The sequence below is a fragment of the Melanerpes formicivorus genome, unplaced genomic scaffold (genome assembly GCF_026170545.1).
Source record: "Melanerpes formicivorus ecotype bairdi unplaced genomic scaffold, bMelFor1.0.p_v2 SCAF_14, whole genome shotgun sequence".
Taxonomy (NCBI): domain Eukaryota; kingdom Metazoa; phylum Chordata; class Aves; order Piciformes; family Picidae; genus Melanerpes; species Melanerpes formicivorus.
The window spans coordinates 3,190,372-3,212,341 of record NW_027142366.1 but is presented as its reverse complement, the minus strand read 5'-3'; the positions used below and the strand labels follow the sequence as shown (position 1 = coordinate 3,212,341).

Here is a 21,970-nt window from a genome sequence, read left to right as displayed (position 1 = left end):
TCACGTCAGGGAGAAGGAGCAACACACATCAGACTCATCCCCAGCAAAGGCAAATTGCATCTCTCAGCTGTGGTTTCCCTCTGCAAGGCAGGAATGACACTCTGCTGCTTCTCCTGTGAGCTGAGGTTTCCATCAAGCACGCTCACAGGCACAGCTTCTTCCATTCTTTTGCCAGCTGAACTCTGCATCAGTCAAATGTGACCGGACAATTAGAGGGGGAGGGCGCAAGAACCCAAAGAGCGATGCCAAGGCGCCCAGGACACGTCCTAGGGGAGTGCTCTGCCAGAGCAAGCTGAAAGTTATTTCCTAATCTCTTCCACAAATTAAAAAGCTACTGCAATAACTGCTCAATTAGATTTATTTTACTATGGAAATGCTTTAAAGCTGCAGTTAATGCTTCCGCTCAGCCTTTTACACCCTCGTGAAGGGAGAGCACGACAGCGCTGTTCCAATCTTATTACTCAGCCAAGAGAGAGGAGAGGACACTCCTTGAAACCTATTTCATGCACAAACCAATCTGCCCACTGAGGAAGGACTCAGGACTGAATTCCCTGAGCCAGCAGTTAGAACATGCCATTTGGGTCAACCACAGGAATGCATTTAAGCAGGGGGCTGAGTTAGTAGCCCCTAAAGAAGCTACACTAATGTGCCAAATGGGGGGTGGGGTGGGGGGGAGGGTGGTCTCACAAGCTTGTAAAATACTTGAAACACCCCCCCAACCCCCCATAAAGAACATCCCTGGTAGAAGCAAAGGTGTCCAGGCCACACCTCAAGCAAAGTCAGCCTTTGCCAAGCCTGCCAAGGAATTCTTGGGTAACACAAGCTGACAAGGATGCAGTTTGTTATTCAGTCTGTGACAGAATGATTCAGGGGTTTCCAAGAGCAGGAAATGAAACAGACAATGAAAGCTGGAACAGGATGCTAATGATTCACTACACCAGCCTAGTAATACATTAAATCTTCTGCAATCAGATGCAGGGCCTGAGCCCACAACATGCTTAGGCTAGTGGAGTGGGACTGGCAGCTACTGAGCTGGGATCCAGGGAAGCCAGTGGTGCACTCAGAGGGACTCTTTCAAGGTCAGAAGGAAGAGAAGGTGGTGAAGAAACTGCAAAAGCAGCTTGAAAAATCTCAGCTAAGCCCTAGGTGGTGATAGCAGCTTGCTGCAGTGTCACTACAATTGCAGCGAGGCAGGTGGGCAGCGTAGCAGGGACGCTGCAGGGCTGGGCTGGATTCAAAGACCCATTCTGCACTCCCTCACTGCCCTAGCAGCCCCCTCCCACCCAGCCTAACAGGGAAAAGGATTACCCAAAAGGGCTTTTCTGAGCATGAGCCCACCAGGAAAATCCAGGCAAGGAGACACATCCAAAGCAACAGCAGCAAGGCTGAGGGGGAGATACTCAGCTCTGAAGTAAGCAAAAATTCATGTGTGACAGTTCAGTCCTGTGCTAAATGCCAGCAGAGGGACTGGCTCACTCAGCACTTCCCAAACACTCAGTTTCACCCCCATGCTCCCACCTGAAAGCCCTATCACTGCCAGTGAGGCCCAGGAAGGTGCTTCACCCCTCCAGCAAGCAGCGTGGCTCTCACTACCACACAGGGCCACGGCTTGAGGAAAGGTAAGATCCAGCCAAGAGTTTCATGTTGAAAGAGGACAAGAACTAGGAGGGGAAAATTTAGGTAATGCCACAGAAGCTTGAATAGCAAGATCTAATTCAGACCAAAATAGCTGTTCCTGGAAAGTGGCAGGAGTCCTGTTGTGCAAGTCACTTCAAACTCAGCAGTGCTCACGCCTGACACAGGCAGGAGGAGGAAGGGTAACTCAGTGTTTCTCTGGGCCCTGGATCCTCAGATTAGGCAGACTGGCCTAAAACTGTGAAAGTCTCTGCACTCCACAGCATTGGTTAACCCTCAGAGTCATACACCCAGTCTGCAAAGCCATTTGCTGGAGCCAGGCAGCCACTGTGGCTAGAGGAACAGCGGCAGAGTGCTTGAGCTAGGACTGCCAACTCCTTCCTCCAACCCCACAGCTCTCAAAGGATGCTGCACCAGCACCCCAGACAGCACCTTCCACACCATCTCCCAACAGCTGTCAGACCTCAGGAGATGACAACAGTGCTGGTGGATGAGAAGCTCAACATGAGCCACCAGTGTGCATCTGCAGCCCAGAAAGCAATTCACATCCTGGGCTGCAGCAAGAGGAGCAGAGCCAGCAGGGTGGTGGAGGTGATTCCCTCTACTCGGATCTGCTGAGACCCCACCTGGAGTACTGTGTCCAGTTCTGGAGCCCCTAGGACAGGAAGGATCTGGAGGTGCTGGAAGGTGTCCAGAGAAGGGCCACGAGGATGAGCACAGGGCTGGAGCTGCTCTGCTACAAGGACAGACTGAGGGAGTTGGAGTTGTTCAGTCTGGAGAAGAGAAGGCTCTGAGGAGACCTCATTGTGGTCTTCCAGTATCTGAAGGAGGCTACAAGAAAGCTGGGGAGGGACTTTTGAGGGTGTCAGGGAGTGATAGGACTGGGGGGAATGGAACAAAAATAGAAATGGGTAGGTTCAGAGTGGAGGTTAGGAAGAAGTTGTTCCCCATGAGGCTGGTGAGAGACTGGCACAGGCTGCCCAGGGAGGTGGTGGAAGCCTGATCCCTGGAGGTGTTTAAGGCCAGGCTGGATGTGGCTGTGAGCAACCTGCTGTAGTGTGAGGTGTCCCTGCCCATGGCAGGAGGTTGGAACTGGCTGAGCCTTGAGGTCCCTTCCAACTCTTAACAATTCTACGACTCTAACAGAGCTTCTGGGAGATGGAAGCAGCTGGGCCCAGCCACTCACCCACCTCCCAAAACACTTCAGCTGGACCTTGACCTGTCCCTTCCTGACCAATATCTGTGCTGTGGCTGAGCCTGGAGTGCATCTCTGTAAACCACAACCCACCTCCACGCCTCGCTGCCTTCCCCCTGTGTGAGAAGAATCCCCAGGCTTTGGGACTTTTCTTTTATTGTTGCTTTCCTGATCCTTTTCAAGGTGTTTATTCAAGGACTTTTCCAAGGCTTGCATTCTCTGTATTGTTTGTGAAGTCCTTGAGATCGTTACAAGGGCAGGAGCTATCCAAACGTTGAAGCTAAAAATCGACCAAATTCTAACAGGAACCACACTGGAAAAGCAAAGCTGTCCTTGGGGCCAAGGGGATGGCTGCCAAAGCATTTCTCATCCCCTCTCTTCCAAGCCTGTTTTCTGCTGGTATGCTCCACCAGGAGAGCAGCTTCTGCACGTTGGTGAGGTGCCCACTAACCAAAGCAGGGAGCTGTGCGATCCTGAAGTCATCCAAATTCCTCGCCCGCAAGATTTCTAGGGCAGAGCAACACCGCCGTACAAATCCCAGCGCTGGGTATGCCAGGCACGGGCGAGCAGGGGGACAGCTTCCACGGGTCACAGCTCCATCTACTGACTACTGCTCAGCAGCACAGCCCTGCAAACCCCCGGGAAAGCTGCCGCTGGTCCCCCTGGAGCAGCCTATGGACACACGGCTCCTGGCGAGCCTGTAGGAAGAGTCCCAGCGCAGCAACTCAAAGAGGGAGAAGTAGGTTGAGCAGGAGCCAGCGATGTGCTCTTGGGGCCAAGGCGGCCAACGCCATTCTGGGGTGGATTAGGAGGGCTGTGGCTAGTAGGTCCAGGGAGATTCTCCTCCTCCTCCTCTACTGCATCTGGAATAGTGTGTCCAGTTCTGGGCCCCTCAGCTCAAGAAGGACCTCAGGGAACTGCTTGAAAGAGTCCAGCACTGAGACACAAAAATGCTGAAGGGAGCAGAACATCTTCCTCATGAGGAGAGGCTGAGGGAGCTGAGGGCTCTGTAGCTTGGAGAGGAGGAGCCTGAGGAGTGACTTCATTAATGGTTGTAAATATGGAAAAGGTGAGTGCCCAGAGGCTGGAGCCAGGCTCTGCTGGGGGCTGCCCAATGGGGCAGTGCTGGAAGCTGAGGCTGAGGAAGTGCCATGGAAAAAAATTCTCCCTGTGAGGGTGATGGAACACTGGAACAGGCTGCCCATGCCCAGGGGGGTTGTGGAGTCTCCCTCTCTGGAGATACTCAGAGCCTGCCTGGATGAATTCCTGTGTGATCTGCTCGAGGTGATCCTGCTCTGGCAGGGGCTGGACTGGATGAGCTCTCAAGGTCCCTTCCAGCCCCTAGCATTCTGTCAATCTGTGTGAAATGCCCCTTTGCTGCAAAGAAGCCTCTTTGCACAGCCAACTGGTCTGGGCTAACAGCTGGACATACACCCATGGGTCCACAAATTGTGCTAGTGTGGTGTTTCTGGGATGGCCATGGCAGTGGTTTTAACAGAAGGGTTACTGAAACAAAGCAAACAGGCACCTGGAGCCAAGCACTTTGGCCAAGCCAGGGTCTAAGCAGAAAAGGGGCAAACATTGCTGCTGCTTGGATTTGCTGCTGTCTGAAGGGTGGCAGCAGCTGAGCACCATGTGATAGGAAAAATGATGTAAAAAGAGTCATTTTACAGCAAAACTGAGAGCAGACCACTGGTCACATGTGAAACCCCAGGAAGGTCAGGGAAGTGGATGCAGATCCACTCCAGCCACATCTCCCCCTCTAACCACCAGGCTCTTGTCTTATGCAGAGTATCTCCCCCCCACCCATAAAGGAGATCACTCCTCCCAGTCACACAGAAGAAAGAAAAAACACTGCAATGATTTATCTGCCCAGAGGGAAACAGTCTTCCCTAAAGCCCAGAGGAGACCTTGCCCTTGCAAGCCTCGTGGTTGCTGATGAGGGCTCCAGATGAGCGCTGCTCTGCTCGCTGTGTTTCGTTGCAAAAGAGGCAGAGCTGAATCAAAGGCTGTTAATGGCTTCAATGCACAAACTAATCTGTCCCAAATAGCAGCAAACCTCAACCAGAAAACTGCCCAGGAGAAAACTGGTCACCCCAGGGCCTGGTTTAGAGCTGTCACAAGACTAACAGACAGGAAAACAACTCTCTTTTCAGGGCAGGAGAACAGAAATACATAATACAAACCTCATTTTACAGTCAAGGGGAAGAGGTTGAGAACCACTTCAGGCTTTAAGCCATCAGCATGAGGCAAGAGATTTAATACCCAAGCTCCCATCACCACACCCTCTATGCACATCATCTTCCAGCACAACCCTGCAGCAGAAACCAGCCTGTTCTCCCCAGATCAGTCCCAGCCTCTTCTCTGAGCTGAATCCTCCTGTGCACCCATGGCTGGAAAAGGACTGAACTGCACTAGATGGCATTCTCAAGTCCTCCCAGCTCTACCACTTGCACCTTCCACTCAACACTTCTTCTCTTTTTAGAGGCCTTTGGAGAGGGGGAATCACTTTGGTCCCATCTCCCTGCTCAAAATCAGCAATCACCTGGCTGCTCTCAGCCTAAACAAGATCATCTCCAGAACCCTTGCTGGGACTCAAGGAAAATGGATCAATTCCACAGAACCACAGAATTGTTTTGGTTGGAAATGACCTTTAAAGTCATCAAGTCCAACCACAGCCAGGTCACCACAGGCTTTTCAATCCCTCTGCAGGTGGGGACTCCACCACTGCTCTGGACAGCTTGTTCCCAAGGCTGGACAGCCCTTCTGAGGAAGAAATTGCTCTTCATGGCCAACTCAAACCTCTGCAGGTGGGGACTCCACCACTGCTCTGGACAGCCTGTCTGTCCCAAGGCTGGACAGCCCTTCTGAGGAAGAAATTGCTCTTCATGGCCAACTCAAACCTCTGCTGGCACAACTGGAGGCTGCTTCCTCTTGTCCTATCCCTTGTTCCTTGGGAGAAGAGAACACTCAAGAAAGGAAGCAGAGAAAGGCTGATGACATCCTTGCCTTCCCTCCTCTCACCTCCTCCTTCCCAGGCATTCTCTGTTTTTCCTGCACACACAGCATCTGCACACATTCAACAAACAAAACCCAAAAACCCCACCCCACAACACCTTACTCCACTCTGGCACAAGGGCTGATCACTTCACACTGGCTGCCCAATGGGCTCTTCCAATTTAAAGCCTGGATTAGACAGACACTGGCAGCTCATTTCCAGAGGAAGCCACGCTGGGTGCTTCAGAGCCCTAACCACAGCTTTAAGCCATGAACTAGCTCACACACAGGTTCTACTGCACAGCTCTTTGCCCTTGGAGTAGCAGACAAAATGCAGCCAGGAGAAAGCCAATTGCTGCCCCCTGTCCAGAGGCAGATTTGTGCAAGGATGAGGATGGGCTCGCTAGGAAAACTCACACGGCTGAAGACTCACTGATGGCTCCTGGAGGACTCCAGGCTTTGCTTGCCCATCATTTTGTGTATTTGGTTCCTTCCATTTTATTGCTAGAGACAGTTGCATGAGAACTGGATCCCTGCTGCTCAGGAGAGCATCTGCTCCCACTGCTTCTCCTCCTCCTGAAGTCGTAATCTTACGTGACACCAAAATCGTTTCCAGAGCCACCGATTACAATGTCACAGAGGATTATGACTTCAGGTGGAGAGCTTGCAAGGGGAGCAGCAGATGCTCTCTTCAGAAAGGCAAAAGATCCCCAACCCCCACCCCAAAAGCCCTTCAAAAGAGCCTGTTTTCCTACAAATGTCTCTATTAATAAAACACAAAAGAAGAAAAAATAGCCTGACAGCCAGAACCGCTCCTAGGTATAAAAATAGGAGGGGGGTAACATTTCCAGGAGGCATCAGCTGCTCTTTGGAAAGTTCCCAGGGTTTGAATTATTAAGAGGGACAGAGTGGAGTGAGAATCCAACCACAATGGGAGGTAAAAAATAAAAATAGGGGGAGAAAGACCACAGGAGAGCCTATTTCTGCTCAGTCAGTGGACATCAGCATCCTGGCCAGCACTGCAGTGGCATACGAGATTCTAGAGGATAGCTGTTACTAGCTTTAGTGTCCAGGATCACCAAGGTTGGAAGAGACCTCAAAGATCATCGAGTCCAACCTGTCACCACAGACCTCATGACTAGAGTAGGGAGGACACTACTGCCCACTGCAGGCCATTAAGGGTCTTATGTGCTACCAACTGAGCATCTCAGAGGGGAGAGCTAAACAAACACACCAACAACACAACCCAGGGGCTGTGGGGTTTGGGTTCTTTCTAAGGATCCCTGAAGCACAACTGAAATCAGCCAAGGGATGTTTTCCAAGATGGGAAGCTCTGTGAGAAAGAAGCTCCCAAGCATCCCTCAGGACATCACAAGGAATACACTTGGCTGTTTCCAACAGCCACTGCCCCCCAGAAGGACACAAGAGCCCTTTAGAGGCAGCAGCAGCAGCAGCAAACTGTCTGGTGTGTGGTTTGGTAGGTAGCTAATACAGTCATAGGCCCTCCTGGATTTGATCCGTGGAAAGAAGCCAAATGCAATAAGTCAGTTTGAAGCTGGAGAAAAGGCTGGGGGGAGGTGGGAGGGGGAGGAGCAACCCTTTAGGATGCAGGAATAATGCTGTGTGATTTGAAATTTTTATTAGAGCTTAACAGAGCAAAGAAACAGCAGGTGACAAAAGGAAAACAGGCTGAAGGCAGAGCAAAAAGCCTTACAGGGAGGAGGGGGAGAAAAAACAAACCCCCAAGCAAAACCAAAACAACAAAAAACAACCCCCACACCAACAAACCAACCAGTGATGGCAAGTCTGGTGCATGGGAAATGTTTTGTGAGATGACTGCCACTCTAAGGAGGTTTCAAGATGCCAGGAGTCATTAAAAGCTCTCTTTTCAGATGCAGTTCACGGCTGGCACACAAACGTTCCCCACCACGTGAGCCTCAGAACACTGCAAGGGGCCGAGCAACATGCACTTAAGAACTGCCAAACGTGCAAAGGCAGTTTGTAGTGATTCTCTCTCCCCCCACACACACCCCCCCCACCACCTCACACACTTCCCACCCCCACCAAGAAGAACCCTTCACAACAACCCTTTAAAGGCTTTGAATTGCGCTGCCGGGGGGCGGGCGGGGAGGGGGGCTGTCAGTAAGTGACATTTACAAGTGATTAGAGGACAGAGCATTATCTTAGTCACTTGTGAGGAAGGAGGGAAGCTTCAAGGTCAAATCTCTCCGTACTTAAAATGCCGGCAGATGTTTTGTTTGGGCAAAAAGTGTCCCTTGGTTTACCGTGGGAGCTCTGCCTCCAGATCTTCCACTCGGCCAACAGAGCTGCAGAGAACACGGGTGGGAATGGAGTCAACAAATTCATGTAATGCCTCCCAACGTTTCACTGATTCACTCTTATTAAAGGAAGAGGCTGGTCCACGTGCCAAGGGGTGACACAGTACCTCTTGGCTCCCTGGAACGAGCGCCGTGAGCCTCAGAAGGGAAAGGGAGATAAACCTTCAACAGCTCCAGAAACCCCACACCAGCCTCCTTCTGCACTCACCTCCGGACAATGGACTGCTGGAGATTTCTGCAAGCAGTAAGAGACTCTCCCATAAACATGTGGCACATGATGACCTCAAGGCAGCTGGCCATGAATGACATCACTGCGTCAGACTGCAGAGTCCCGCTCCGGGAGACGATGCAAAGCCGCTGGAGAGAGGAGCAGTGACTCAGGGCCTGGAAGAACTGGGCACCTGCACAGAAGTAGGGCTGCTCCAGCCTGCAGGAACACAGACAGACAAGTCAGTGGGCAATCCATTCTTGGGCTGCTTCCAGCCAAGGGAGAAGGTAGGCAGCACCTTCATGGAGGGCTGGAGAATGGAGCAAATGGACAGGATAGGATAGGACAGGATAGGACAGGACAGGACAGACCAAACCAGGTTGGAAAAGACCTTTGAGATCGAGTCCAACCTCTCCCCCAGCACCATCTGATCAACTAAACCATGGCACCAAGTGCCTCAGCCAGGCTCTTCCTAAACACCTCCAGTGATGGTGACTCCACCACCTCCCTGGGCAGCACATCCCAGTGGCCAGTCTCTCTTTCTGGGAAGAACTTCTTCCTAACATCCAGCCTAAACCTCCCTGGCACAGCTTGAGACTGTGTCCTCTTGTTCTGCTGCTGGGTGCCTGGGAGAAGAGACCAACCCCCAGCTGGCTACAACCTCCCTTCAGGGAGCTGTAGACAGCAAGAAGGTCTCCCCTGAGCCTCCTCTTCTGCAGGCTAAGCAACCCCAGCTCCCTCAGCCTCTCCTCACAGGGCTGTGCTCCAGACCCCTCCCCAGCTTTGTTGCCCTTCTCTGGACACCTTCCAGCAACTCAACCTCCTTCCTAAACTGAGGAGCCCAGAACTGGACACAGGACTCAAGGTGTGGTCTAACCAGTGCTGAGCACAGGGCACAATGACTTCCCTGCTCCTGCTGGCCACACTCTTCCTGATGCAGGCCAGGATGCCATTGGCCCTCTTGGCTGCCTGGGCACACTGCTGGTGTCCCCACCATCACCTGTTTCAGTTACAAGTGATAACACTCTACCTGCTTGTGCCAGCAGTATGGCCAAGCAAACCCAACAGTGCCAGCTCAGAACTCTTGCTTCTAGTTACTGTTGAGTGGGGTGTGCTAAAGGGACAAGGACACAGAGGCAGGAAGGCCCTGAACTGCAGAATGCCAGTGCCTGCTGGGAGCAAGCCTGATTCTGCACAAAGGACATTGGGTAAGATGAGCCATAGGTCTGACCAGCAGATAAGAGCACAGCCTGGCTTTGCTATCTGACATACAGAACAGAATACAGAATGAACCAGCTTGGAAAAGACCTTGGAGATCACCCAGTCCAACCTATCACCCACCACCATCCAATCAACCAGACCATGGCACTGAGTGCCTCATCCAGGCTCTTTTGAAACACTTCCAGTGACCTCCACCAAGCAGCTGATGTGGATACAGGGACTTGCTGCTCCAGTGCACCAAACTGGTTGTCTTCAGTTTACTGCCCAGAGAGAAGCAGGGATATAGAATCCACACCACACACACATGGTGACTGTGGAACTTGGGCCTCTGAGCCAAAGCTGACCACAATCAGTGCTCCCCAGTCAGAAGGTGGCAAGGGATCTCCCACAGGAGAATCAATCCCATCATCAGTTCAACTTTTCTCTGAAGCACCCAGCCCAGAGGAGAGAGCCAGGATCCTCTATCATGGCTATCCACAACCTCCCACCACAGCCCAGAGCAGGGCAAGGAAGTGCCATGGTGAAGCCATGCCTGACCAGCAAGCTGGAGTTCTGAGCTGGCACTGTTGGGTTTGCTTGGCCACACTGCTGGCACAAGCAGGCAGAAGGCTATCACTTGTAAGTGAAACAGGTGGTGGGGGACACCTTTTGCTCCATTCTCCAGCCCCCCCACCTTAACCAGCAGCAGAACTGGACAGCTCCTTCACACAAACCAGTCTGCAGGAAGCAGAAGCTGCTCGGGGCTGGTGCCACCAGGAGAACACATCTGCTTAGTGCAGATTTACTACAGAGCCTCAGAGCACTTGGGAATCCCAGTCATTGGGTCAGCAAGGCTGAGAGCTCCAAGAAGGTTAATCCATTAGGTGGCACCAAGCTGTCGGCCCCAGCCCGATCTGGATAATCTCTGTGCAGGCTTTTGGAGTACCTGGGGGGTGTCTCACCCATTTAATCCTGCTAACTGATAGATTCTGGGTTAGACTCTCAGCCTGTGACTGTGGGTCAGGTAGCACTGCCTGAGGAGATCCTAGCAGCCCATGAGCACTTTCAATAGCTTTGCATTAATATAAAGGAAAGGAGAAGCCTCCCCAGTTTTTCGACGGTGTGGTTAGTCCACTGCAGACTCAGCAAAGCAGAGAACCTCCTGGAACCTGGCAGCAGGTTTCTAGGTTCATCTCAGAGACAGGACAGCCACACTTGCAGTACTGCCTCTCACTCACTAGATGACAATGTTGCTTTGGAATAGCCTCTGAAGCTCATTTCTCAGCGTGGAAAATGGAGAAAGGGGGAAAAAAAGGGCAGAAGCAGCAGAGCATCAGTCACATGGAAAGGAAACTACACTATGGGGAGGAAGTGCTAAACGTTGAAATCCTCTTAAAGCCACATAAAACCTGAGACTTGACTCAAGAAAGAGCAATGACAGCTTGTGTGGCAACACCTGGCTGTCACAAGGAGAGATCCTTGTCCATCCTTCCTTCAAGGCTCCATGCTGCCTCCCATCTCTATCACTCCTGGCCTTCATTTCAAAGTCCCTGGAAACTACAGGGTTTAAACTGAGCCAAGTAACTCTGCAGACCCAAACTTCCTTCCCCAGATCTTAGCTCCTCCACAGCTATTTAGCCTCCTGAAGGTTAAAGAGACATAACCCAAGCCCCCAAACAACTGAATTTCCAACAGGTGCCATCCATTGGATGAGAGGCCAGCACACCCCTTCCCCGTTAGAAATGGGAAGCAGTGGAAGATGAAAACTCTCCTGAAGTGTCTCAGTCACCCCTGGCTCCCTCCCCTATGGCAGTGCAGCAGGGATATGCACACAGAGACTTGCCTCAGCTGCCAAGCAATGATTTTAGTCACACTGCCTCTGTGAGCACAGGAGTGACCTTGCTGTTAGTGCTGTTAGGCGTTTCAGACCCCTTTGTGAACGGATGATGACAGGGGGACTGACAAGTCTAGCAGTCTCACCAAGAGAAGCTGATGGAAAGGGGAGGGGGGAATAAGAAAGAAAAAAAGGAAGGAAAGAATTAAGAAGGGAAAAAAAATAGGCCTCTTTCTCAAGTAGCAACATTGGTGTTCATATGCACTGGTGCAAGGAAACCATCACCAGTTCCCTGTGCCCTTTGCTTTCATAAGCACACTTTGACTACTGTAAAGCACCTTTGTGCACCTTTCAGAATCAGACCTTTGGGAGGGTCCTTCAAATCCTAACAAGACAGAAACACCCAAGAGGACAAACTCTAAAGCTGGGATGGTGTCAATCTATTATCCAGAAAGATTTTAATACATATATCTGGCAAGATTTTAATACAAACCTAAGGGAGAGGAGTATCTCACTGGGAAACCTAAGGAGAACTCTGCATTATCTGGACACTGCAGGAGTCTTTTCCTCCCTGGAAGTTTGAGAGATGTGCATGCACACAGAGCCACAAAACCAGCAAGAGTGCATAAGCAAAGGCTGCTAGCTCCTAAATGTGCAGCATCCACTCTTCCTTATCTAAAAGGAAAGCAGTTGGAGCAGAGGGGCTTTTTGCTCTTCAAACACTGTTTTTAAAGGGCATACCCTGAGCCTTTGCCTTCCTGCCCTCCACAAGCCAGGAAGGAAAGCACCCAGTTTTCAAGCCACTGCAACTCCTTCTGACCAGGACAGGGACACACGCAGTTTTAACACCAGCTAAAACAAACCAGGCACTGCATTTCTATAAAGCCATAAGCACAATGGAGATGTGGAACAGCAGCCCCTCACCTGAGATCTCTCAAGCACTTGCAGTGTTTCAGCATGTCCATGAGAGCAGACATATAGCCCACCTTCCCCATCATGCCCAGGTTGGCCAAGGAGAGAGTCCGCAACTGCTGGCACTGCAACCCGATGCTAACGAGCCCGGAGCCAGTGAGGATGTTTGGCAGCTGTGCTAAGGTGAGGCTCTGCAAGTAAGTCAATTGGCTAATGGCAGCCACCTCTGAATCCCCCACGCTTTGTGCCCTGACACAAGGAGGCAAGGAGTTGCGAATGGCTGGCTCGTTGCGGGGCATGGCGGAGGAGAAACTGGACCCGATGATCTCCAAGGTTTCCAAGAACCGGAGGCTTCCCATCAGAGCCCAGAACACCGAGGACTCTATCTTCTGATTCGCCTGCTCTGCCAAGCTCCTCGGACACGTCTGTATCCCAATCCGAACCTTCCTCCCGAAGGCCTGGGGCACCAAGCTGGAGGCCGCAGGAGGCTTTTCCACGCTGGCAGCAACGTTTGTGATGGAGCAGACGGGCAGTGCTAAGGAGAGCAGGTGCTTCAGCCGCGACAGGAGCTGGCACAAGTGATTCCCTATGCTCTCTGAGCTGTGGTGGTGAGCGGCAGAGAGGTTGAGGTGTCTCAGGTTGCAGCAAGACACCACCAGGCTCTCCAGAATGCTGCTGTCAATGTCATCCTCTGCTTTTCGAAACAGGGACTCCGGGGCCAGACAGTGAACACAGCCACTGAGGTTCAAACTGGTCAAGCTTTTAAGATCCTTCCCGCCGTTAATGACCCTCTGGATCAGGTGCCCACCGGACAAGGTGCATCGGCTAAAGCTGAAGTAGAAAGGGTTGTTGAACTTCAAGTGTTGCAGGAGCCCAGAGCCGTTAATCCAGGCTTTGGGCAATTGTAAAGCATCCAGACGTACATTTCGAGCCATAGAGTCCAGGAGGTTTTTAGTGGCCCCTGTCTCCGCAAAGCTACCAGGGGCAGAGATGAGGAAGGCGTGGAGGTTCTCCGGTGTCCGATCACTCAGCACAGCCAAGTACAGCCTCACCACCTCCTGATTAACGTAGCCAGGAGCCAGCCTGGCGTAGAAGACACGGAGGTTCTGGTAATGAGGCACATTGCTCTCACCTACCATCAGCTGCCCAGAGAGCATGAAACCTTCTCGGGATCGATCGAGGATCTCAAAGTAAAGCAGCAGCTTCTCCAGGCTCGTGCAGCAGGGGACGACGCCGTAGGAGGGCGTGAAGAGCGTTTGCTTCAGCTCCGAGACGCGGCTGAGCGTGGCTTTGCACTCGCTGCTGAGCTGGCTGGCATCGAAGCCTGGATTCACGTCTATGGCCAGGGAGCGCAGGTGCTGGAGCGTGGACAGCATCTTGGAGAGACGCAGGGAGGTGACGTGGCACCCAGACAGGTTCAGCTTGACCAGGTTCTTGCATCGTGTTACGTGGTCAATAGTGGAGCTGGGCAGCCAGTAGCACCCAGCCATGTTCAGCTGGTAAATCTCCTTCCCGATATCCCTCATCAGTTGCTTCACTTTGTCTTTGTTTACCTGCACTCAAATGAAAACCCACATGCAATCAGATATATGGCAGTGGCGTGCACTGACTCAGTTTCCCACCTGAAAAGCGGTTAGCACTGAGATTACATGGCTCAGACAAAGGTTTCAGGGTCCCTAGCACAGCCTGAGAATTATCATCCTGCTGGGAGCTGGCTTAGCCTGCCATGCTTTGGACTCTTAAGATTACACTTCCTTTAGCTGCTTAGCCTGTGCAGTTCTGCATTACTGACTGTGAGGCCAAATCTGTTCAGCAGCTGATAGTCAAATGGAGGAGCAGCTCCATTTTCTAACACTCAAAGCTGTTCCAGCAGGACTAGCTATCTGCAGAAACTCAGACTGAAGAAAGAACATTCCCATTTCCCTTCCTCTAGCTTCCTCTTCGGGAAATGAGGAAGAGAGGCTTCCCCTCTCCTGCACTTGGTGATACAGTCCTTCTAAAACTTATCACTCTTCATTCCCAAGCTTTATCTTTGTTACAACACACATCCAATCTCTGGCTTGAGCTGACTGCATGCCTGACAGCCCTATGCAGAAAGATTTTCCTGCACAACAACACGGGAAATGTATTTTGAGGACTCCACTCATCACCCTGGCTGTGCAGAAAGTCACATTTACTGTCATTTTAGCTTCCAGAAAGACAGAGAAGACAGTTTTCACTGACAGTATTTCATACAGCTGAGGGAACACAGAGCTGTTCCAACAAAGCATTCTGGAAAACAAATGCTTTTATGAAACAGCTTACTGTTTATCTGATTTCAGAGCTCAAGAGCATTTCATTTAGGCAAACACACTGGAACGTTCCACTGGCTGGCATTTTTGTTTTCCAGCAGTCAGTTTTGTCTTCCCAGCTAACAGAAGCAGCAAGCTACTCCCCCCACCTTATAGTCTTTCTGAAGTAAAACTGTGTGGGTCAGGCTCTTGTCAAGGCAAAGCGTTGCAAGTTTCCTGCAGGTTCTCCTGACGCTCAGGACGAGGTCAGTGGAAGGAACGTAACTGAGGATGTGCAGAAGGATCTCATCTGAGAAATCCATCAAGTTGACACCATTGTTTTCCTCTTCGCTGTCCCCACTTGCAACCTCCTGAGGAGAATAAAAGGGAAACAAAAAATGAAAAGGAAAAAAAAAAAAAAGCAAATAAAAGCTACTGGCTCAGAAATCTCAGCAAAGCTTTGGAGAAAGCAGATCCTCCAAGTCTTGTAAGGATCTGCAAAGCGAGACAAAACAGAAACACTTCAATCTTTAAGTACCTCCACCTGCACAAAGACACCAAAATCCCAAAAAAAAGACACCATTCCCCTTAGAAGGCAATAAGGAGGTAGAGCAAAACTTCACACAGAGCCACAGTACTCTTTTGCTGCTGGCTGCTTCAGAATGCGGGGAAAAAAGCAACCATGTTTGTGCTCATTCCACTTCTGCCACTTACTGTGCAGCTGGAAAAGTGACCGCCCCTGATTCATTCTCCATAGAACACAGCAGCCTCTTTCTACATCCTGTCTCTAAGTGCCATCCATTTCACTCCCCTTAGGAGTTATATAACCATATACAGAGCTAGACAGGTAGATAGACAGAGATCCACCCAAACAAAACTGCAGTCCAGCATCAGATCACCCGCAGCTCCTCTGCAACAGGCATAAATCTCAACCACATGAAGCCACACAGCTGACAGCTGGGCTCCAAGAAACCCTTTGCTCCTCCACCCCACTTCCTTCCTTCCACCCTGGGGTGACAAGAGGCACCCTAAACTCACCTTGGCAACAAGATAACAGCGTGCACACAGCCTTGTGTCGTGTGGCAACACGGCACGGCCCCCATCTTTCATAGCACCACCGTTAATGAAGCTCCAACTGGCGTTAACGCCATGGCGCTCCCTGAAGGGAAGGGGGGAGCTGGCCCCGCTTCGCAATTCCTGTAACCCTCCCCCGAAAGGCAGCCCAGAGGAGGGGGCGATTTCGGTGTCTGTACCCAGACCCGCTAGACGGCGGCAGGGCCGCCTCAGGGACCGGCTCCCCGAGGCCTCCCCACGCCAAGCCTCGCAGGGATGAGTGGCATCGGCACGTCCCGGTCGCATCGCCACCATCCGAGTCCCCTCGCCTGCCCCGGGTCCGGCTCCAGCCCTCTCGCCTCCCCTCCCTCCCGGAGCGGGGCTCGCCTCCCCCCACAGCCCCAGTCCGGGGAGACGCCGGCGGAGGACGAGTCCCGATTAGCGGCTCTCCGAGGGGTCGGGACAGAAAGGGAGGGTGAGTGCGACAAGAAGCACCCCTCGCCCCCGCAGCCCGCCCCGGCTCACCTCTCCACAGCGGAACATGGCGGCGGCTGCGCGGTCCTGCCGCCGCCACCGCCGCCGCCTTCCCCGGGTACCGCTCAAACCAGCCGCGTCCCGGCCTGGCTCCCCGCCGGCCCGGCCGCCGCACGGTTCTTCCGGCGCTGCCATGACCCAGCTTCCGCGGCTCGCCACACCCCCGCCGCCCCTTCAGCCGCCCCGCGCCGCCATCTTGAGCGTGGCCCTCCGCGCGGCGGGAGGCTGCTCGGCGCCATCTTGAGCGCGGCGCCGCCATGATGGGAGTGGCGAGGCCATGTCGGGCCGTCCCGCGGCTCACAGTGGGGCGGTTGTCTCTGGCGGAGTCCTCATCTTGGGGGCGGCAGTGATCTGCGGAGAGGAAACCTTCATTTTCAGCCGCCGGCACTCCTCTGCCCCGAGGCCGCCAGTGCTGAGGTGTCAGAGACGGCAAGAGCAAAGCGAGCGGCTGCTCGGCCTTCTCCGCCCCCGGCAGCCGCCCGCCGCGGGCACGGTGCCACCCTGACAGCTGACTCACGCCGGGCCCTCGCCCCGCGGCTCTCTGACTCGGCTCCGAATGTGTAAATCCGCCCTGCCAGCAGCCGCGGGCTACGGCAGTGACTCAGCGGGCGAGCCGGGGCCAGAGGGAGCCCCGCCGGTTTGTGGGACCCTGTCCCTGGGCTGTTGTGCAGCCCTCGGGGTGCTGGCCGCGCTGGCACCCTGGTGTGCCCAGGAGGTGAATTGGGCTGGCCACAAAGTGATCCGAGGGCTGGAACCCTCTGCTGCGAGCACAGGCTGAGAGCGCTGGCGGTGTGCATCCCAGACAAAAGCACACTGCTGTGGCGTCTCAGCACTTGCGGAGGTCTCTGAGCAAGGTGGGGACAGGCGCTTCGGCAGCGCCTGCTGCAGCAGGACAGGGGCTGCAGGCTCTAAGCAGAGACAGCGAGATTCAGGCTGTGTAGGAAAGTAATGAGGCACTGGCCCAGGCTGCCCAGAGAGGTGGCAGATGCCCCACTCCAGGTCAGGTTGGACAGGGCTCCGAGCAGCCTGCTCTAGTCCCTGCTGCCTGCACAGGGGTTGGACTTGATGGCTGTTAAAGGTCCCTCCCCACCCAAACTGCTCTGATTCACTGAAGCAGCCAGCACAGGGAAGACAGCACCACACGCTGAAGGCAGCAGCACACACGGACAAGTTGATGCCAGCAAGGGGGCTGCACGTGTCACCCCCTCCCCAGAGAATGCTGAAGCCTGTCAGCTCCAGGTTGTCACATCAGCAACAACAATCACCTCTCTGGGGTCTAACCAGGCCAAGTATTCTAACTCTGGCTGCGAGATATGGTCCTGCCACTCTGCTGATGCACAGAGGGCCGTGCAGAAGTCACCCAGGGCTGCTGTGAGCACAGCCACTGCACACAGCCGTGTCCAAGCTGCCTCAGCACTCAGCTCCTCGTCCCAAATCTCAAGTGTGGCCAGGGCTGGAGGGCTGGAATTTCCAGTTACATGTATGCTGGGGGAATTTTGCTCATAGAAAAGGTACTTTAAAGATGACCCACAAAGGAAGATGAATAGGTTGCTGCTTTCTCCCTGTTTGTTGCTGTTTGAGGCCATGAATTAGATTGGGGTGGACTCGTGGGGGGGGGTTGCTTAGGAATAGCAAGTGTCTCAAGTCTTGATGACCTGTTTTGCTTCTAGGCCTGTGAGGAGGCTCTGAAGTTGAAGAGGGAACCCCCTCTTAGCCCTTAGATGAGAGAGAGCCTCACTAAGAGAATCTGTACCTGCTTTGTTTGTCATGTGTTTCACTTCAGGAGGCCCTTTAGTCAAGGCTGACTCATTTGACATCTGGGGGAAATACCAACCTGCCACATTTGCAGTCATCAGAGAGAGCAGAAACCACGGTGGAGGAGATCTGCATTTCCAATGCAAATGTAAATAAAGACATCAAGGCCCCTAAGATGCAGAAAAGCCCTGCCCAGAGACCCAGATGGAGCAGGCTGAGTTTGGATTAGCCACAGGTTCCCTCCAGCCCTGGGGTGTACCTGGACCAGACAGCAGCTGACAGCCCTGAATAAGAACTGTGAAGAGTGATAGGTATGAGAAGCTCCCAAGGAGAACCCAGGTTTGCAGCAGATCAATGAGAGGAGCTGCCCTGGAGCTCAAGATCCACCAAATAAATGAGCAATGTGGTGGGGTGGATAAAACCTGGAGGTTGAGCACAAGGCAGCAACAGGACATCAGGTGGGTGGTGAATGAACAACTACACCAAACTGTGCCACTTCTCTGGGAAGTGGGCAGCCAGGGAGAGGAGAAACCCTCCCTGCTGCACCTCACTTCAGGAACACTCTTCTCAGTGTGGGCATTTGGGAGCCACCTGTACAGAGGGGTTCAGTTCCAGGCTGGGCCATCCCAGGGCAGACTTTGTTTGGTTTATGACTGAGAGAGTTTTCTCAGGCCAGAGAAGGCAGACACAGCTCATGCTGTCACAGTCCAGAAGGGCAAACAAACAAATCCTAGCATCAGGATATTTTGCTCTGTATAAAACAAACTCTCTGAACTGTTCAAGGCCAGCCTGACCTGGGGAGCCCTCTAAAAAGCCATTTCTCTCTTCTGATTCCTAAGACTGATACAGTCTGGACATCTCATCTCTTTGTCAGCATGGCTAAAGCCCAGCTGGACTGCAGTGGCCAGAGCCCTTGGTATGCTTGTGCAGACTGCTAGCTCCACCACTGCAAGTGATTCTGAATACTTGACATGGTTTAATACCCTAAGGCTGGCTAAAGCAGATTACAGATGGGTAGAACACAAGTCAGGGCAGGCTCCAGGGCAGGCTCCAGAGCAGCAATCCCTCTGCAAAGACCAGATTCAAAGACCAGGACTCCTCCTGCCCCAAGCACAGCTGATAGCCACAGTCCCAGCCCTGGGCTTGGGGAGCCCATTGTCTGAAGCTGACACTTTGCATCCTCAGAAGGGACTTCTGTGAGGAGGTCACTTGTGTCCAGGTGCTCCTGGGACTGTTGTGTGCAGCCAGCTGGCAGCTCTCCTGAAGAAGGACACACTCAGTAGTGAGAGGATGGGACCCCCCTCACAGCCCCAGAGCATTCTGAGACGCTGAGGCCCTTCAGGGCTAAAGCCCTAGAGCCACAAGAGTCTCCTGTGCCAAGGACGTCACTGGCTTGGCTCCATAAGCAGCTCAAGGAGGTGACTCTCCAGGTCACTAGTTAATTGCAGGTGAAGTGCCAGTGACTGTCTCTGGCAAGAGGGAAAGTTGAGAGCTCTGGGGGAAGAAAGGGTGTAAAACATGCTTGCTCAGCTCCTTATAGCTGAGCCAGCTGCCCCTGGGCAGCTAAAGGGAGGCAAGAAAGGGCTGGGTGCTTGCAAGGATTTCCAGCCAAGTTCTGCTGCCTCTGCAGTCTGGGAAATTCCTGCAGGTCACCACTGCTGAGCCAGGCAGGGGGGACATGCTCAGCCTGGCCCATGGGTGGCCCTCTGGTCCCCCTATAGTGCCCTGCTATCTGTGTGCTGCAGAGGAGGAGGTGGCCAGGGGACTGATGATTCCCTGTACATCTCCTTGAAGGCTTGTCCATAGCTGGTTGTGGTGGGTTGAAATTTCCACCCCCCCAACATTAACTGGTGGTTTCAAGAGCCAGGATGATGGCTTAACCAAGTCTTCTACCACCCTTCCTGTGACATGTCCCTCAGCATCTCCCCACCTCTGTGAAACAGCAAGGGGAGAACTGAGCACCCTCAAACACAGTGACAGAGAAACTGTGGTTGAAAAAAAACAACCCAAAACCCTCTTCCAGTGCCTGCTGCTCCTGAGAGGAAACCACCCCAAGTTCCCCCTTGCTCACCAGAGTTGGGAGCAGTGAGTAATGCTCACAGACTTCCTTGCACAGCTCCAAATTCTTTTCTCCAGCATGTAATGGCCCAGAGGAGGAATAAACCAATCCTTGCTGGAGCAGCCTGCAGAGGAGCTGTGCAGGCCACAGCCTCGCCGTGGAGAGGCATTGAGAAGGGTTGTGAAAGCCTCAGCCTCATTTTATTGAGGGCTGGTGGCCTGGAACAGCAAGTGAAATGAGAGGAGAAAAACCATCACCCTGCAAAGCATTAACTGACAGCAAACCTCAGCTGCTGTGCTCTGAAGCATGAAAATCATCCCAAATCCCCTGGGCCCAGCCACCAGCACCAGCCCATTGCTCACACCCTCCCTGTGCCCACACCTCTGCCTGCCTGAGCTGCTCTTGGCTGTGCCATTTTGCTGCCCTGGGGTTTCTCCTCACTGCCACCATCCTCTCTCCTCTTGTGTCTCAACACCTTTTGCCAGTGGTCAGTGACCATGCTGAGGAATGCTGAAGAAAGGTGCCCCATTTACCTGTTCCCATCATCCCTTCTTGCCTCCTGGCCCTTTTCCTGCTCCACTCCCACCATCTCTCTCCCCAGGAGCTGCCATTGCCTCCTCTTCACCCCATTTCCCAAAGACCTCAGGTTGTAAGGCCCAGGTTGGGCCTTGCTCCAACTTGTTTCACCTCCCCTTTTGCAAACTGGTGCTTCCAGTAGGACGTCTGCACCTACAGCCCTGCCAGGCTCCTGCTGCACCTGGAGTGGAGGTTGGGGAGATGAAGGGCAGAAACCGGCAGGTCTGCTCTGAACACAGCAGGATGCTGGAGCAGGATCAGGCCAGGCAGAGGATTAAAGAGCCAATGGAACCTGTTCCTTGCTTTTCATCTGCTGGGAGCATGACACAATCCCAGCCATTAGCTCTTCAAAGAGAGGTTGGAAGAGCCCTGGTCAGCCAGCATAGCTGTGAGCAAAGCTCCAAGGCCTGCTCTGCCCAAGCTGCAATGCTTAGTCTCACCTGACTTAATTCTCCTTGGTTCCTCACCTGGCAGCTTTGGTCCTTTCCATCTCCTTCCTTCCACAGCAGCAGCTCCAGCTTCTGGGATGCACAGGTTTTGCTGTGCCAAAGTCTTGACTCCCAGCACAGCTCTGTGAGGATCCCCACGCAGGCTGCTTATCATCATGAAACAAAAGTCTGACCCATCAGAAAGGGCTGAAGCTTCCCAGGAAATTCAGGAGCCCAGCTGGGGAGAGAACCAAGAAGCCATCCATGCAAACCTCTTTGTTGGGAGAGGCTGAGTTAGAGGCAGGTACCTGCACTGCCCAAGGGGAATCCTAGAGATGTGTCACTCTCAAGGAAGAGCTTCCTCCCTCTTCACACCCTTTTCCCAGCCCCACCCTGCCCAGCTGGGTGTAATAGCCCAGTGGCCCTGCTCTCTGAAGTCCCTGTGCTCCACCTCTCCCAAGACTTTCTCTTTTCACGTGGAAGTTGCTCCACCCAGCAGGCAGTCTGCCAGAACGTGAGTCTTCCCCCAGCCTGAACCCAGGACTCCCTCCAGGACCAGGCCAGCCAGAGCAGTGAGCTCAAGCACCTGATACAGGGACAAGGAAGACTGCTCTCCATGGGCCAGAGACAAACCCAAGAAGCCTTGGCTGAGGCAGAAAGCAGTTGTGGCATGGTTATGGTACCAGCACCACTTAATTTCATTGAGCCAAAGCTGGTCACACTGCACTAAGGAGACATTTCAAGAAGTGCCAGTGGATGCCCACAAAACCCAGCTCCTCACTGCACACAGGGGGTATCTAGAGCTCCACAGCCCAGGGCAGCCTTGGAGGCACAATGGCAAAGAGCTGAGCTTGCCAAGCCTGCATATCACGAGCCATCTGGCTTGGAGAGCAGACAGCACCAGTAACCACCCCCAGATAGCCAACCTGTGCAGCCTGGCAAGGCGAGATCAGGGCAGAGAGCAACCGTCAAGCA

The 21,970-nt window shown here is 53.2% G+C and overlaps 1 protein-coding gene across 6 annotated transcripts in view; it reads right to left on the bottom strand.

The window, feature by feature from the left end:
* FBXL18 (F-box and leucine rich repeat protein 18) overlaps positions 1-21,096 on the bottom strand; it is a 32,448-nt gene extending 11,352 nt beyond the window's left edge. The window contains exons 1-6 of one of the 6 annotated variants that reach the window (XM_068146622.1): positions 16,169-16,325; positions 14,761-14,961; positions 12,333-13,873; positions 8,375-8,593; positions 8,062-8,154; positions 7,457-7,772 (exon numbers count right to left, since the gene is read on the bottom strand). In XM_068146622.1, the coding sequence (XP_068002723.1) occupies positions 8,109-8,154; positions 8,375-8,593; positions 12,333-13,873; positions 14,761-14,961; positions 16,169-16,312 (2,151 nt within the window). In that variant the 5' untranslated portion in view covers positions 16,313-16,325 and the 3' untranslated portion in view covers positions 7,457-7,772; positions 8,062-8,108. Of the gene's footprint in view, positions 1-7,456; positions 7,773-7,908; positions 8,155-8,374; positions 8,594-12,332; positions 13,874-14,760; positions 14,962-15,628; positions 15,896-16,168; positions 16,326-21,034 lie in introns of those variants that run through there. The other 5 variants (XM_068146623.1, XM_068146621.1, XM_068146625.1 and 2 more) reach the window with 5 other exon arrangements.
* Between the last annotated feature and the right edge of the window lie 874 nt (positions 21,097-21,970).